The sequence below is a fragment of the Tachypleus tridentatus genome, chromosome 11 (assembly GCF_004210375.1).
Source record: "Tachypleus tridentatus isolate NWPU-2018 chromosome 11, ASM421037v1, whole genome shotgun sequence".
In the NCBI taxonomy this organism is placed as follows: Eukaryota; Metazoa; Arthropoda; class Merostomata; order Xiphosura; family Limulidae; genus Tachypleus; species Tachypleus tridentatus.
In genome coordinates this window covers 67433104-67450530 of record NC_134835.1, presented here as the reverse complement: position 1 = coordinate 67450530, position 17427 = coordinate 67433104, and the positions used below count along the sequence as shown (strand labels likewise).

The 17427-nt window shown below is 35.5% G+C and overlaps 1 protein-coding gene across 1 annotated transcript in view; it reads right to left on the bottom strand.

Annotated features, from left to right (window-relative positions):
• LOC143232370 (protein ECT2-like) overlaps window positions 1–17427 on the bottom strand; it is a 70635-nt gene that overhangs the window by 32478 nt on the left and 20730 nt on the right. Inside the window, exons 7-8 of the mRNA XM_076467713.1 lie at window positions 4285–4386; window positions 1167–1266 (exon numbers count right to left, since the gene is read on the bottom strand). Of these exons, the coding sequence (XP_076323828.1) occupies window positions 1167–1266; window positions 4285–4386 (202 nt within the window). The remainder of the gene's footprint in view (window positions 1–1166; window positions 1267–4284; window positions 4387–17427) is intronic.

Below are 17427 nucleotides of genomic sequence, written 5' to 3'. Positions count from 1 at the left end.
TAATATAAAAGCTTGGAAACATTTTATGACTTGTTATATCCATGACTCAAACTGTAATACACATACTTACTGATGGAAAAAAAAAAAAGAACCAATTTCTGGCACTTGGTTACAATAGATGAAAGTTTCACAGCATACTTTCACTTAACTTGTTCCTTTTTTGACATGCTTAATACAAGCAGTATTTGCAGTCATGCACTTTAGTCTGACCAGCATATGTACATTCTGATTTTGATTATCATATACTGTTGTTGTTGTGTACATCTTTGTGTAAGCTCTGCAAGTTTGCTGTTTGAGAACCAATTTAAACTGTTTGCTACCACTAAGAGCCTAAAGTATGGTATGGTTTTACTACTGATCAAATCAAAAACTCTGTTCCCTCCACTACATGCATTTTATGTGATATATTATTCTTAACAAGGCAGTTTCTGTAGGTTGTAAGTTCAATGTTTGTGATACCCAATGTTTTTCTCTACTGCAGCATGCAATACAAATTTAGATTTTGGAGGCAAAACAGCCAAATGGTGGACATTGTGACCATGAAAGAGTGCCACAGCCATTTTAAAAAATATATGGTAGCAACTGACACCATGAATTTCCTGCCTTGCTACATATAGCAATATAGTACAAAACTATCATATTAATATAACTGTAACATCACTATTCTAGGCTAATTACACTTCAAGTATCAAAGTCTTAGCTCCTAATAGGGTAACACAGTCATCTATGAACTTATCTTTCTTTACAAAAACCCACCAATTTCATGGTAAATGCCATGACGAGTATTAACAGGTTCTAAATTCAAATGCATTTATTTCTTGATAAGAATAACAGAAGAGATAGTGAGCCAAAAACAGCAGGCATCATGATGCACTTTGATGAGTCCTCTCAAAACCTTTTTTGGATTCTACTGAGCATCAGCATAATGATGCCAATCAAACACAAAGAACTGATTACATATCTAAAAACACTTTTAAATCTTTTTAAGATATTAGTTTCCAACTAAATACTGAAAGCAAGGATAACTAAAAACTATTTTCTATATAAAATGAATCAATGTTCAAATAATTTTGCACATTTTTATGTCAATCTTTTTTCCAACTATATCTACACTTAATTTTCATAATTTAAAACTTGAAACCACATCAATCTTTTGTTACACTTACCATTTTGAACTGTTATTTCTTCCATGTGTTTTTTCTCATCCTCTTGAAAACCTAAGAATGTCAGCCTACACCCAAAGAAAGGTTGAAGCCTTAATTCCATCTGAAATTACATAAAAAAAATTCAAACTTACTAATTGTTAGGTAGAATAAAATGTATTAAAATTTAAAATAATAATTTAAAAATCCAAAAGGGTAAATTTTATACATATACTTTATCATGTACTCATGTAGTAATTAAATACTAATTTATTTTTAGATACTAACATGTATCCCAAATTTTGGCTGCTAATTTGCCATCATTTTTAGGGTAGTCCTTAAAAGAACCATCTTTGTGGTAACAAGAATCTGATTATTGGTAGTAAAGTAAGATGTAAAGATGGGCATTATAGACTGCCTAGTTTCCCAAAAGGACAAAATTGTAAAACAGCTTAAACTAAAGAAAGACTGACACATCACAAAAACCCTCATTGATAATGCATGCCCTGAATATTCAATCAATAAAAAAAATTTAATAGGAACACCAAAAATAAGTAAGAAGAAAATTAGACAACCATATATCTGTGTCAAATGTCTAACAAAAAACAGAGGATTTGTGAACAGAACAAAGCCAAAGTAATTTTCAAAAGCTACAACAAACCACGACAGCAGCTAACACACACCAAATTAACTAAAAATCCAATGAAGAAAAACACAATTTACCAAAAACATTCCTTGTGAATGTCAACTCTAATACATTGAAGAAACCAGCTCAAAAGAGCAGAATTTAAGAATATCTATATAGAATAGCCAATCATGCCAGAAAACGAGATCAAAACAAAACAATATAAACCACAAAAGTAAAGCAAACTTTCTACATCCACCTAATTGATAACATTCACTCAGCATACAAGAAACCAAACCTGTTATAAAAGGTTTTCAGCAACAAATAATTAGTTGTTTCTAGTACTTGTGGATAGCATGCTAGTTTGTTTTTTTTTACCAAGAAAATCCAAGATAAAATACTGGTCACTACCATCACATATGGTATCCTTTTCAGGACTCCCTGAAAATGGTAGCAGAAAATCAACCAGAAGATAGAATAAACAGAAGTTACTATTTAGAATCTAGTATTTAACAATAAATACAGACTTTGGTGACCACATAATCTGATCAAGATAAAGATGAACTTCTACATCTATAGCACATGCTAAGAATTCATTAATATTCTCCAACATAAGAAGTGTTGTAACTTGATACATGAAGGTACAACATCCTAATGTTCTACAAAGTATGCAAGGTTTAAAATTTGTCCATTAACTAACTAAAAATGAGAGAACTTATCTTTATTACAGTTACACATATAGTGCACATTCTTTGTTACACTAATACGTATAATGGGAGAATACATCTTCATAACAGAGACATTGCAAGTGAACTTATCTTCATTACAATAATGCATAGCAAGCATATAATGACACATTGCAAATGACTACAGATAAAACTTTCCAGAAACTTGGAATAAAACATTTAACTCTTTCACTAAGAGCTCAGTCAAATCAGCCAAGCTCGTGAACCCATACTGACCTTTGTAGTTTCCATACTATAACTTAACACATTTTCATGTGTCTTCACAAACTTTTTCAAGCTCTAAGTAATAGCTCATAGTCATTTGTAGACAAAAATAAGAATTATTAATGAAGTATTTTCAACAAAAATTTCTTCACAAAATTAGTCAGTGTTATTTTTTTTACTGTTCCAAATACAAAGTTTTTCATCTTAAGATTAAAAATACTTTTTCATGTGATAAATGAACCTCAAATTTCAATTGTATAATCTCTAATATCTCCAAAACGTAAATTTTCAATTTTTTTTGGAAAACTTTATATTTTAGCTGTTACTTTCTCCACCTTAATCCTATATAAGGTTGGTCAGTTTGATCAGCTTTGCAACCAAACAATGGACATTAAAATAAATCTAAATTACCCTTTCTTTCTAGAATGACTTCAAATTGTAACAAAGTTATATTTGTTTATCCTAAATAGCTTTAAACTTGTAACAGTAAACATGTTTATATTTACATTTGATTGTTTCATTGCTCTTCAAACCATATCTAACTAATATTATCACCATAAAGTTTGTAAGTCATTTTGCAACATGTAGCTCACACTGATTATCAAATTACATAATCCACACACTACTCATGAGTTGTTTATGAGCATACTTTGCCTTTGTAAGAAAATATTTATTCTACCTAATCAAACTTTATCTAACCTAAAAAGTTTATAATTTTAAAAATTTAGTTACTTTTATAACAAAATATAATAAAAAATGCACAAGAAAAATAAGAAATAGAATTAAACCTACGTAAGAACATAATGGAACTACTGCATTAAATAATACACTAAAGAACACAGAATGATAACACTCCAAAATTAAACGTCTCATTACTATCACAATTTTTCTGATTTTCTAACTGTAACAAGAGCTGTTAAAAATTCAGTAAGCTCATCAATGCACTTCCCATTGTAATAAAATTTTAACTGGAAACAAAATAGACAGTTCTCCGCAGTGTAATATCATATGACATTTGATAGATTAAAACCTTGGCTTTCATTTGGTTATAAATAATATAGTATTAAATGTCAAAGAAAACTACTGGCAATTTCTAAAAGAATGCAATAGGTGTATATGGCAAGAGACATCTATTTTATGGCAATGTATTCAAATAACATTGAATGCTATATAACTAATGCTCTGTCCAAGTGATGACAACATTATAATGAGTTATTTACATTAAAAATCATATTTCTTGGAGAGTTGATAAATAAAATATAGAGGGAACACTGATAGGGGAAATGTCACAAATCTAACACTAGAGAACGTTCAGAATTTCTTTTAATACTGCCTTAACAAATTAAAAACATGAAACTTTATTAGCTACATTTTCATTCCAAGTTTATTCGTACATCATAATAGAAAAGCAGCTTAATCAAAGTTTGAACATAATTCACTAATACTGCCTGACATGCATAAAAACATACTTGTAGCAGTTTTAACAACTAAAAACCTTTTCAGCAACAATTTATTCAAAAATGCATACATAACTAAAGAAAATATGAAACAAAAAGCTGTTGCATACCAGTGGTTCATCAGTAGCCAAACAAGATTTCTCGTGCCTTTTTTCCCAAGTCTTGTAGATCCAGTCTTCTCTCATGATTGGAATGCCTAAATTAGCTGCATACTGTCATAAATATGCAATAATTAATTTAAATAAAATAACAAAATAGTAATTATAGTAATTACTTTTCATAAATCAATAATAAATCTGCTGAACCAATATACCAGTAAATATTTCAAAGATATCAGATCCACTGTTGTTTATTATTCATATATTTTTTGTTAATCTACAAAATAATCCATTATATAAAATGATACACAGACAAATGTTTTTCAGCAAGAGATTTACTTTTATGGTTTGTGAAGTACTATAACAATGTTAGTCTGAAGAAGTTGTTTTCTGTTAAATTGTGATTTTACATTGAAACTTCAACAGGAACAGATGGAATCTGATGTTAATAGTTTGATTATTTCTAATGAACATGAATATCTGAAATTCTGTTCAAATGTTCTAACACATGAATGACAATTATACAAATAAAAGCACTTTCCATCATAAATTTGAAACTAAAAAATATACAGGTTCTGGCTGAGAAATAACCTTTGTTTTATATGCATTTCTTAACTCATTACACAGTATTACAGAGCTCTGACAACTGGGTTTTAGTGCACACACACACACACACACACACCAATATTGAACACTTCCAATACAATTTACGTCTTTTTGTAAAATATGAAAAAAAATCTGAAAATACTACATGAATCGACTAAATAACCAAATAAGCAATATTTCAATCATACATTTATTCAATTCATAGTTATTTCCTGCTCAAAACCCTGAAATCTGTGTTTGATCAGTCTATACTTCTTGGTTTGGTTTGGTGTTTTAAGATGCAAAGCAACTAGACTATCTGTCCCAAACATCTGGTAAAAAGTTAAAATTATTAAAATTCATAAAAGGAAATTAAGTTAAAACAAAACAAAGTTTAATTTTTGAATTAAAAACATAAATAACATTAAATCCAATTTTTACATCTTATCTACAGTGGTAGGAGAAAAACTACAGTAATACAAGTTGTAAAGGACTTTCTGTAGCATAGCTGTAATTATCAGAACTAACCAGGGTGACTAATGGATAAGTTCAAAAATCAGCATTAGTCATCTGAAGTTGGCCTTTCCAGTCCGGGTTTTAAGTTATTTAATGTTATGGCTGTTTTTAGAAAGTACAGTAATACAAGTTTTAAAAGCCCTGAAGCAAAATTTTAATTATTATAACCTACCAGAATAACTAACGGGTGCTTCAAACAGCAACATCAGTCACCTAAAGTTGGCCTTTCCAGACCTAATTGAGTTATTTTCCGTTACAGCCATTTTCTAATTTCAAGTCAAACTGGATGTACTTTAATTCTTAAGAGGGAATCACATTAAAAAAGGTCCAATGTATAAATTAATAAAAAAACAAACTTAAATAGTATTGAAAATATTAATGGCCTTTAAAGAACTAAAAACATTTCTAACATGGACAGTGTCACCATCACCAATAATACTGTCTAACATTACGGTTAAACCTTGGTACAAATTGTTTAAAATGGTGCCGTTCTTGAAAGTCATATAATAACGGCAAGACAGTAAAATATTGCTTATTGTATATCCTGAGTGTTAGACAGATAACACACTGGTGCATCAGTCCCAGGTAAAAGAAAGCAATGAGTTAAAAAACTGTGATCACTGTGTAGTCTAGTTAGAACAACCTCCTTTTTCCATTACTTATGGAAGCAAAACAGCCAAAGTCCAATATAGGGTTTTATTTCGAAACCCTTGTTTTCACATTGCTCACTCCAAGTCGACGGCCAACTGGCATGGAGCCAAGCCTTGAATACAGAACCATAGTCCATGTATAGAACAGGCACAGCAGTGATAGTACCAGAGCAGACATATTTAGCTGTGGTATCAGCAAGCCCATTTTCACGAATACCAACATGGCCCGTTATCCAGAAAAACTGGATAGAAGTAGATGTTAAAGAGAAATGGGCCAGTCAGTTTTGAATATCAGTAAGAACAGAGTGAGAACTAGCGTAAAGCGATTCAAGGGTGAGTAGAAAGTTAAGCTAGTCAGTATCAAAAGTGCAATTTGAGTACTGCTTAGCTTCTACGTGATCAAAGACAAGAAAAATAACATACAGCACAGCAATAAACACAGAAACTGTAGAGAGGATTCTGCACACAACCACCAAACCACAACAAATCATGGTAGAGCCCACTCAGTCACCTCATTTCGAACCATCTGTATAAATAGGAATGGAAAAATGGTTTGAAAGATGTTTGGCAAATAACAGACAGTATTTCCAATCAGGAGTGTCTGCTTTTCTCAGATGACTTAAAGAAAGGTCACATGTAGGGGCTATAATAAGTCCCTGATGATGAATAGAGTCCAGCATCTTCAAGGCTGAGGTGCTGGCAGAGCCATAGACAGTAACCCACAGCCTAATTTTGACTGAATAAGAGCATGATATATAACTAGCATAGAACATTGATCCACTCCCAAAATGGTGGAAGAGAGGACATGGAGAATGTTCAGTGCTCTTGTAAATTTGATCCATAGCTGCTTGATGTGTGGTTTTAAAGTCAGCTTACAGTCATAGATAAGCCCCAAGAACTTTGTCTCAGGGACCACAGGTAGCACAACATCACCAATACAAAGTTCAGGATCAGGGCAAATACCCTGTTGGCAGCAAAAGTGCATGCAAATGGTTTTAGAGAGAGAAAAGTTAAAACTGTTTGCTGTGGTCCAAATCAGTAAACGATTAAGGACAGCCTGTAGCTGCCACTCAATAAACCTCACGTTTGACGATTGACATGAGATGTGAAAGCCATCAAAATAGAGCTCATTTGCAACAGTAAGAGGGAGTTGTTCAGTGATGGCATTGATCTTTATACTGAAAAGTGTGACACTCAAAACACAGCCCTGAGGAACTCCAAGTTTCTGTAGAAAAGAGCAGGAAAATATCATACCCACATGACCTTGGAATCTCCTGTCCATTAAAAAATTTTTAATAAAAATGGGCAAATGGCCATGTAACCCATATATATGGTGGTTTTGCAAAATGTTATACCTCCATGTTGTATCATAATCCTTCTGAATGTCAAAGAATATTGATACAAGATGTCATTTATGAAAGGCTTCTCTGATTGATGTTTCAAGTCAAATCAGGTGGTCTATGGTGGAGTGCTGTCATCAGAACCCACACTGGGTGGGTGAGAGGAGGTTGTTTGATTCAAGAAACCAGACAAGATGAGAATTAACCATCCTCTCTGAAGTCTTACAGAGATAGTACATCAAAGCAATTGGACAGCAGTTTGATGGAATCTTGGGATCCTTCTCAGGTTTAGAGAAAAGTTGGATAATAGCCTGGCATCAGGAAAAACATTCTTCTGCCAGATCTGGTTAAAAACAATCAGAAGAATAGCAAGAGAAGCAGGAGATAAATGGCACAGCATTTCGTAGTGAACATCATCAGGTCTGACCAATGTACTGCCAGACAAATGAAGGGATGACATCCAGTTATCATAATTCAATGTTTGCAAGTGGAGATACGCCTCACTGCAGAAACTCCTTGAGTGAAGAAACCAGTGAGAATCTCTGACTCAGGGATGTTCTTCAAATCCCTCTCAACAATAACTCCTCATGATGAATTCAAAGTAGCATATGGTGTAACCACAATAGGTATATCCCCAATCACCTTTGAATGCAAGAGGAGCTCACTGTGTTGAGATGTGAATGTTTCCACCAATATGTCAACAGAGCAGAGCTTTTTTACTGACTTTGGAGAGCCAGCAAGTCCCTTTAGTCCCTTCTGAATGAAAAAGGGAGACATCTCCCCTCAAGGTTTGTTTGAAAGAGAATGTAGTATAAGAAAATGAGATACAGGTGTTACAGATGTTGAAGAGTACTGTGCTCAGAATCTTCAAGACGTGGTCATTTACCTATAGACTGTTTTTCACTATTTTATTTAAGTTTCTATTTGGAGGATCCATAATAAAAAAGCAAAGAATATTTTGGTGCCCACTGACCCCATCCACCATGGAGCCAAGGGGATGCACTACAATGCCAAACAAGAACACTGCAGCAATGCCAGGGTTTCGTGAGCATTATACCCAAAGACCAGCATCAGATACAATGTCCACAACGCCTGCTGAGAACATCCAACACTGCTACTTTGTTGACCCTAGCCCACATGGACCAGCTAATTGATCCTAGGGGGCATTCCAAGGCCACCCGTCTACAGGAATTCAAGGCCAAAGTGGTATGTTAGGGTTAGACCCCTCAACCACCAGAATTCTCCCTCCCTTTCACTGGTCACCATGCATGGTAAACACATGGGTGGATGTTTAGATCCCAGAAGAGGTAAACTGAAAGAATAGAACCTTCTCTGGGAGGTCCCATCACCACGTACAGGAATCCACACTAAGGATCCATACTTCTTAAACCATTCCTACATGTATACATCTCATAACTTTGTGAATGTCTATTAATTTTAGTATTTTCTTATGATAAAAAATAAAAGTAGTAAATATTAATTTTCTTGTTAGTACTTGTTAGAAAAGCAGTGACTGCAATCTATAAATAATTAAAGTTTGAATTAGTTTAGTTTATTATTGTCTGAGCCAAATAATAAAATGACATAAGACTGCATTTAACTGTCAAATTCATATTTACTACAAAGATATATATAATCACTATTAAATATAGTACCATGTTGTTTACCAGTTACACAATAATTCTAGGCTCATGCACTAGAAACAAAAGTTAAAATGAATGTTAATCAATAAATAACAGATTTGGACTGGTTCACAAATTATATTTGATGAAACAATTCCGCTATGAATACCTCTTAAGTAAATAAATAAAATTATAATTTTATTGAATTTTTAAATTTCATAAACTAAATAAACAAAAATCAAAATAACAGTAAACTAGGTTTAATAGTAACTTGTCAACACTAGCCAGTTCAACATGGAAATTTTTCTCATGTCTTGGAAAACAATAAGTTTACTGAGGTGTTTACTGCCAGTACTCAGTCCTTTCTGAAGTGTATGAATATCTCCAACATTCTAATTTCTTTTTTCTCATGAAATGGTCAATCAGATGAAACTTTGTGGAAACACACTAATGGGCATCTACAGGGTGTTTGGAAAGTCACTGTGCAGTTGTGTACTCATATTTTATTCAGTCAATTTCAAGCCAGCAACTGATAGCGGTGTTTAGAAACAAAATAAGAAGGATCCAGGCCTGTATTGATGTCAACAGGGGTCACTTTCAACATTGTTTATAATTGTCATTCATATTTACCTCCTATATTCTATATTGAAACATGTCTGTTAATAAATATATAAGTGCACAGTGACTTTCCAAACACCCTGTAGTTTATGCTTGAAAGAATTCATATAATTTGTTTTTGTATTTTTATCATTTTTACAGTTTATCAGAATGTTTTATTCCAGGTATCTATTCAGTTTTAATTTGTTTGATATTGATTTATTTACTTTGATACTTTGCTGATTGCAGTAGTAACCACCTCCAGGTAAAATACATAAAAAATACGACAAAATGACAGACTTTTCAGCAACCAAGCTCCCCTCCTCTTTCAAAATGGTATTACAATGACTTTTAACAAGCTACGTATCATGACGTTTTCAAACAATGTTATTGGTTAAGATAAATATTTATTTACCAAAAACAGTAAACATCATTTATCTGTGACCAATTCACTAAATACTTCAATTAACCATGCCCCTTGTCCCTGCCAACTTTGGTATAACACATACATGTGCACTATACAACAAAAGTAGCCTTTATTCTAAAATGTATTGTACTACTATCATCTCAACCAGCACCAAGTAGAAGATTATACTCACAGACATGGCACACCTTAACATGAAAATAAGTAGTCTTATTAGTGGAGAAGAAACTTGAAATACTTAAAAAAAAGTACTAAAATTACATTTTTATTTAAATATATGAAAATAAGTAACATGAAAGGAACAATATTTTAAAGTTTTGATGTTGTTCTTTTTACAACCACTGCAGACACCTTCAGTAAACATTGTTAATATGTATTGTTCTCTGTATTTCATTAATGTATTATTGTCCACATAATACCTCATTTATTCATGTATTTCACATGCCAGGAGACCCTTGTCTTTCAAACATGCAGATAAACAGAGTTCCACAGCATGGTTTCTTTTCAGTTAATATCATCATCCTTTATTTACATACACATTATTTTTAAAAGATAAACTATTTTATCAAAGTATTTTGCTGATGCTTATCATTCTCACTAAAACTTTAATACCCAATGAACTGTCAAAGAAAATTTCTGTATTTTCAGGTAGATCAAACTTAATGTGAAAACATTTTCAGGAATGAAAATAACATCTCTTGTTCATTTCTAAGTCTTCCAAGTTTCTCATTATATTACTGCTAAAATCACTTAACTTGTTTTATACAGATATAGGTAGAATATAATCTATCCAGTAGTATTTAGTAGTTGGCAAAAGTTATTTACAAACCCAAGCTTCACTGGTAATTGTTCAGACCACATGCATTACATCATAAAATAGTAACGTAGAGTTGTAATCATAAATCCACTAATGGAAAACTTCTCAATAAAAACAATACATGAATCATGCTGTCAAGAGATGAGTTTCTTAGCAAATATAAATCAATATATAATTAGGAATGGGCATTGCTTACAGGTGAGACACCTTGAAAACACAGAAATGAAAATCAGTTGGATAGGTGGTTGGTTGATTGGCATTTATTGTCACAAAGCAACTAGGCTATCTGTGACAAACAACCAGTAAAAAAGGTGAAAGTATTCTAACAAGTTAAAAAAATCAAATTATAATCAAAATTTAAATAAAAGATCTATATAGAATTAAAAAGGCTAATGCCCAATAAAAACTCAAGAAAGTTGGACAGTGTAAAGCCAATGTTGCTCATCAACATTAGGGGTAAACCAATTAGGCATAAAAATTATGCTATGATTCTGGTTGTATCAATGGCGTGATAGTAAAACATGGGCTATTGTGACTAGAATGTCAAGAAAGCTACACATTAGTAGATCATACCCAGATAAAACAATACAATTTAAACTATGACCAATGCATAGCCTAGTTAGGACAATCTCCTACTTCCAATTTTTATGGAAACAAGACATCCATAGTCCATATACAACATAGGCATGTTGTTTAGGCATGACACTAAAGCAGACAAACTTAGTCATGGTGTCAGTGAGCTCATTCCTATATACATACTGACATGGCCAGGTATCCAGAAAAATAAACAGAAATAAAAGAAAATGGACCAGTCATTTGTGAGTATTGATGAGAACAGGGTGAAAACAAACTTAAGAGATTCTAAAACAAGTAGAGAGTTATGAGAGTCAATGTAAATAGTACAATTAGTGTACTACATAGCTTCTTCCTATTCAGGGCAAGAGACATGGCATAAAACTCAGCAGTGAACACAAAAACTTTAGAGGGGATTGTGGGAGCAACTGCTGAGCCACAACAAACACAAGCACAGTCACCTGATTTTGAACCACCTGTATAAATGGAAATGGAAGAATTCTTCAAAAGATGTTCAGCAAAGAAAAGATGGTTCTTCCAATTGGAAGTATCTGCCTTCCTCAGATGACTTAAAGGAAGGTCACAAGGAAAATGTTAAGCCAATATATGGTCAAAGATAAGCCCCCCCCACAAATTTTGCCTCAGAGACCATGGGAAGGCAACAAGACTGAGACAGAGCTCTGAATCAGGGTGTATACCCTGTTGGTAGCTAAAGTGAATGCAAATGGTTAGAAGAAAGGACAGGTAAAACCATTTGCTGTGGTCCACTTAAACAAGCACTTGAAAGCAGACTGAAGCTGCCGCTTAATAAACCTCATATTTGACAATCAACACAATTGAAACAGTATGAGGAAGTTGTGTAATGATTATCATGATGGATTCCAAGTTCCTGTAAAAAGAAATATGAATGTGACAAACCCACACAGACTTGAAACACCTGTCCAATAAAACATCTGGAAAACAATGGGTAAATAGCCACATAATCTGTAGGAGTGAAAGTCCTGCAAAATTGTGTCTCCATGTTCTGTTGTAAGCATTCCTATAGTCAAAAAGCATAGAAATAAGATGTTTGCTCTTGAGGAAGACTTCCCCGATCTCCACGGTGGAGAGATAAAACCCACATTGGGTAGAAGAGAGGAGATTGTTTGATTCAAAAAACCACACAAGATGAGCATTAACCATTTTTTCTAAGACCTTTCAGAAATAACTAATCAAAGCAATTAGACAATAGTTACAAGAAACCTTGGAATACTTCCCAGGCTTAGAGAAAGGTAGGACAAATAGCCCATTGTCAAGATCCAGTTAAAACTATACAAAGAGAGACAGGAAAGAGATGGTGCTGCATCTCATAGTGAACATCATCATATACAGCTTATGAAGTGTAAGCTTGAGTTTCAACAGACTTGATGGCCAAGACAGTGGGAGAAGAAATAAAGTTCTAGAGATGCACAAGAAGAGCTTTCACCAAAAGTATCAGAGATGCTCTGTACATCAGCAAGTTCCTGGCTAGTGGAGAGGGAGATAAAAAGGTGATGCCAAGTAATCTTGTCCTATAAAATATTAATACTGGTGGTAGATTGATTGATTGATTGATTGATTTAGTGTTTTATGGCACAAAGCAGCGAGGCTATCTGCGCCAGACATTCGGTAAAAATGTAAAAAAATAAATAAATAAATGTAGTAATAGACATAAATGGAAATGAAGGTAAAACAAAAAAGTATAAAACCAATGTTGACACCTAGTCTACAATGTTAAGATAGAAGGCAGAGTATAAGAAGTTGTAAGGTATTTACTCTAGCAAAAAGGTAATGATCATAACCTGCCAGGAAGACTAACAGGTAAGTTCAAGAACCACCGTCAGTCACCTGAAGTTGGTCTTTCCAGTCCTGGTTCCGGGTTATGTGTCATAACAACCAGTATCAAAATGTAAAAAAATAGAAGTTTTAAAAGATACATAGCAAAATTGTAACAATGAGTAGCCAAATGTCCAGTAAAAAGATAAAGTCAAGTAAATGGAGTAAAATTTGTAAAAGTAAATGAAGGTAAAAACAAAACAGCAATTAAAACAGAAAATGGTGTAAAAACCAATGTTGACATCCAGTCAACAAAGTTGTAAAATATTTACTCTAGCAAAATGGTAATGATCATAACCCGCCAGGAAGACTAACAGGTAAGTATAAAAACCACCGTCAGTCACCTGAAGTTGGTCTTTCCAGCCCTGGTTCCGGGTTATGAGTCAATATGGCCAGTACTAAAAAGTTAAGTAGTAAAAGTGTGAAATGATATGCAGCAAAAGTATAATAACAACTCGCCAGGACGACTAACAAGTAGTTCAAACAGTAGCGTTAGTCACCTGAAGTTGGCCTTTCCAGTCCTGGTGTCGAGTTATTTAATGTTCTGGCCATTGTCCAATGTCAAATTGAAGGAGAGAGATTAAAACTGTAAAAAAGGAACCACAATTAAAAAGATGTAATGAATAAATATGCAACACTTAAATGAGATTAAAAGATTAATGGCCATTAAAAAATTAAAACATTATCAAGGTGGACAGAGTCACCATCACCAATAACTCTGTCCAATGTTACAGACTGACCCTGGGAAAAAAATTGTTTAAAATATTGCTGTCGTTGAGAATTGTAACGATGGCAAGAAAGTAAAACGTGGCTGATAGTGATTTGAGTGTTACACAAACTACACATTGGTGCATCAGTTCCAGATAAAAGAAAATGATGAGTTAAAAAACTGTGACCAATGCAAGCCTAGTGAGAACAACTTCCTCCTTCCGAACTTTACGGAAGCTAGATGGCCAAAGTCCAATTTTGGGTTTGATTTGAAAAAGTTTGTTGTCACGTTGCTCACTCCAAGTGGACTGCCAGCTGGCACGGAGCCGAGCCTTGAAGACAACACCATAGTCCATGTACGGAATAGGCATAGGAGTGATGGTGCTGAAGCAGACATATTTAGCTGCCATGTCTGCAAGCTCGTTCCCGCGAATACCAACATGGCCTGGTATCCAGAAAAACTGGATTGAAGTAGCTGCTAATGAGAAATGGGCCAGTCGGTTTCAAATATCAGCGAGAATAGGATGTGAGCTAACGTGTAGTGATTCCAAGGCAAGTATAGAACTAAGTGAATCAGTATAAATAGTGCAGTTGGAGTACTGCTCAGCTGCAATATGATCCAGGGCAAAAGATATGGCATACAGTTCAGCAGTGAACACAGAAGCTGTAGAAGGGATTCTGCGTGCAACTACTGACCCATAGCAAACCATAGCAGAGCCCACTGAATTACCTGATTTGGAACCATCTGTATAAATGGGAACTGAATGATTGTTTGAAAGATATTCATTGAATAAAAGACGGTACTTCCAATCTGGAGAATCTGCCTTTTTTAGGTGACTGAAAGAAAGGTCACATTTGGGGGCTGTAATAAGCCATGGTGGGATGGGCCAACCTGTGGAATCTGCAATGTTATCCAAGAACAGACCCAATTCATCCAATTGCTCCAAATCACGAAGGCCAAACGGAGCAATGACAGATCGTCTGTTCTGAAAAAGTACTGCCCACCAAGGAAGGAAAACACATTTCCAGGTGGGATGCTTTGGTAAGGAATGAAGTTTCGAAGTATATTGTAAAGATAGTTGCAAACGGCAAAGGTGTAGAGAAGGTACATGAGATTCAATGTATATACTTTGAACTGGATAGGTACGGAAAGCCCCAGTGCAGAATGTAAGTCTTTGGTGATGAATGGGGTCCAGCATCTTTAAGGCCGATGGTCTGGCAGAGCCATAGACCATTGATCCATAATCGAGTTTCGATCTAATAAGAGCACGATATACCTTTAACATTGAACAGCGATCTGCCCCTCAACTGGTAGAAGAGAGAACACAGAGGATGTTCAGTGCTCTTGTGCATTTGACCTGAAACTGCTTTAAGTGTGGTATAAAGGTCAGTTTACTATCAAAGATAAGCCCCAAGAACTTGGTCTCCGGGACCACTGGCAGCAAAACTTCACCGATATGAAGTTCAGGATCAGGGTGAATACCCCGTCAACGGCAAAAGTGCATGCATACAGTTTTGGAGAGAGAGAAATTAAAGCCGTTCGCCAGAGTCCACTTCCGTATACAATTGAGGGCGGTTTGTAGTTGCCGCTCAATATATCTCATGTTTGACGACTGACATGAGATGTGAAAGTCGTCGACATACAGCCCATTTGCAACAGTGAGAGGGAGTTGTTCAGTGATGGCATTTATCTTTATACTGAAGAGTGTAACACTCAATACACAGCCTTGAGGGACTCCAAGTTCCTGTACAAAAGAACGGGAAAGTTTCGAACCCACACGAACTTGGAATCTCCTGTCCATTAAAAATTTTTAATAAACACGGGTAGATGGCCACGTAACCCATATGTAAGGAGGTCTCGCAAAACGCCTTACCTCCATGTTGTGTCGTAAGCCTTCTCTATGTCAAAGAATATTGATACAAGATGTTGGTGGTTGAGAAAGGCTTCTCTGATAGATGTTTCAAGATGAATTAGGTGGTCTATGGTGGAGTGCTGTCGATGGAACCCACACTGGGTGGGCGAGAGGAGGTTGTTTGATTCAAGGAACCAAACAAGACGAGCATTAACCATCCTTTCTAATGTCTTACAGAGACAGCTCGTCAAAGCAATTGGACGGTAGTTTGAAGGAATCTTGGGATTTTTCCCTGGCTTAGAGAAAGGTGAAATAATAGCCTGGCACCAGGCATCAGGAAAAACATTCTCCTGCCAGATCCGGTTGAAAACAATCAGAAGGACATCAAGAGAAGGAGGAGATAGATGGTGCAGCATGTCATAATGAATATCATCAGGTCCAACAGACGTACTGGCAGACCGATGAAGGGCCATTTTTAGTTCCACCAGGGTAAAGGGACAATTATAGTCAAGGAAACAGTCAGTTCAAAAGGAAAGAGGTGATCGCTCTGCCCGAGTCTTGATGGCCAGAAAGGTGGAGGAACAAGCAGAAGTGCTAGATAGCCTGTAAAAGCTTTTACCAAGAGTGTTAGCGACGTTCCGAACATCAGTCACCTCCTGACCATCAGAGAGTAAGATCGAGAGGGGGATAGAATCGTAGTGCCCATTAACCTTTCAAATCCTGTCCCATATGATCTTGGAACTGGTGGTAGAAGATATGCTGGTTGTGAACTTAATCCAAGATTCCTTCTGGCTTTGACGTCTTACCCACCTAGCATGTGCACTGGCCCATTGGAAAGCAACCCGGTTTGAAAGTGTGGGATATCTACAAAAAGTATCCCAGGCCCGCTTTTGAGCCTTCCGTGCTAAGTGGCAAGCAGGATTCCACCACGGACGAGGATATCATGGAAAATGTGTCGAGGTTTTAGGAATACACTGAGCAGCTGCATGTGTAATACAGTCAGTTACCGCTGCTACACAGTCGTCTATTGATGGCTGATTTACGATGGCAGGATCAAGTTCTGCGAGAGCAGTGAAAGTGGATTAGTCTGCCTGATCCAGCTTCCACCGGGGCACGCAAGTAGGGTGGCATCGACCACGGTCAGTCTCTCTCAAAAGGATCAGAAAATGATCACTGCCGAGTGGATTACTGTCAACCCTCCATGAAAAATGGGAGAATAATGAAGGGGAGCTAACTGAGAGATCAATAGTGGTAAAGGACTGACTAGGTGCATGAAAGTAAGTGGAAGAACCAGTATTGAAAAGAGAAAGATTGTGATCAGAGCATGCGCTCTACAGATCGGCTCCTCCCATCAATAATAGCACTTCCCCAGAGGGGATGATGTCCATTAAAATCCCTAGGATTAGAAATGGAGATGGCAATTGTTCAACGAGAGCATCAAGATCTGATTGATCATATGTCTCTCCAGGGGACAGAGAACAAACAGTGATGGTATGACCCAAGGAAACACAGATGGCTACAGCCTCCAAGGGTGTGTTGAGTGACAAAGACAGGGTGGGCACGTGTTGATCAACCAACAGTGCCACCCCTCCATGTACTCGACCATCACACAACCT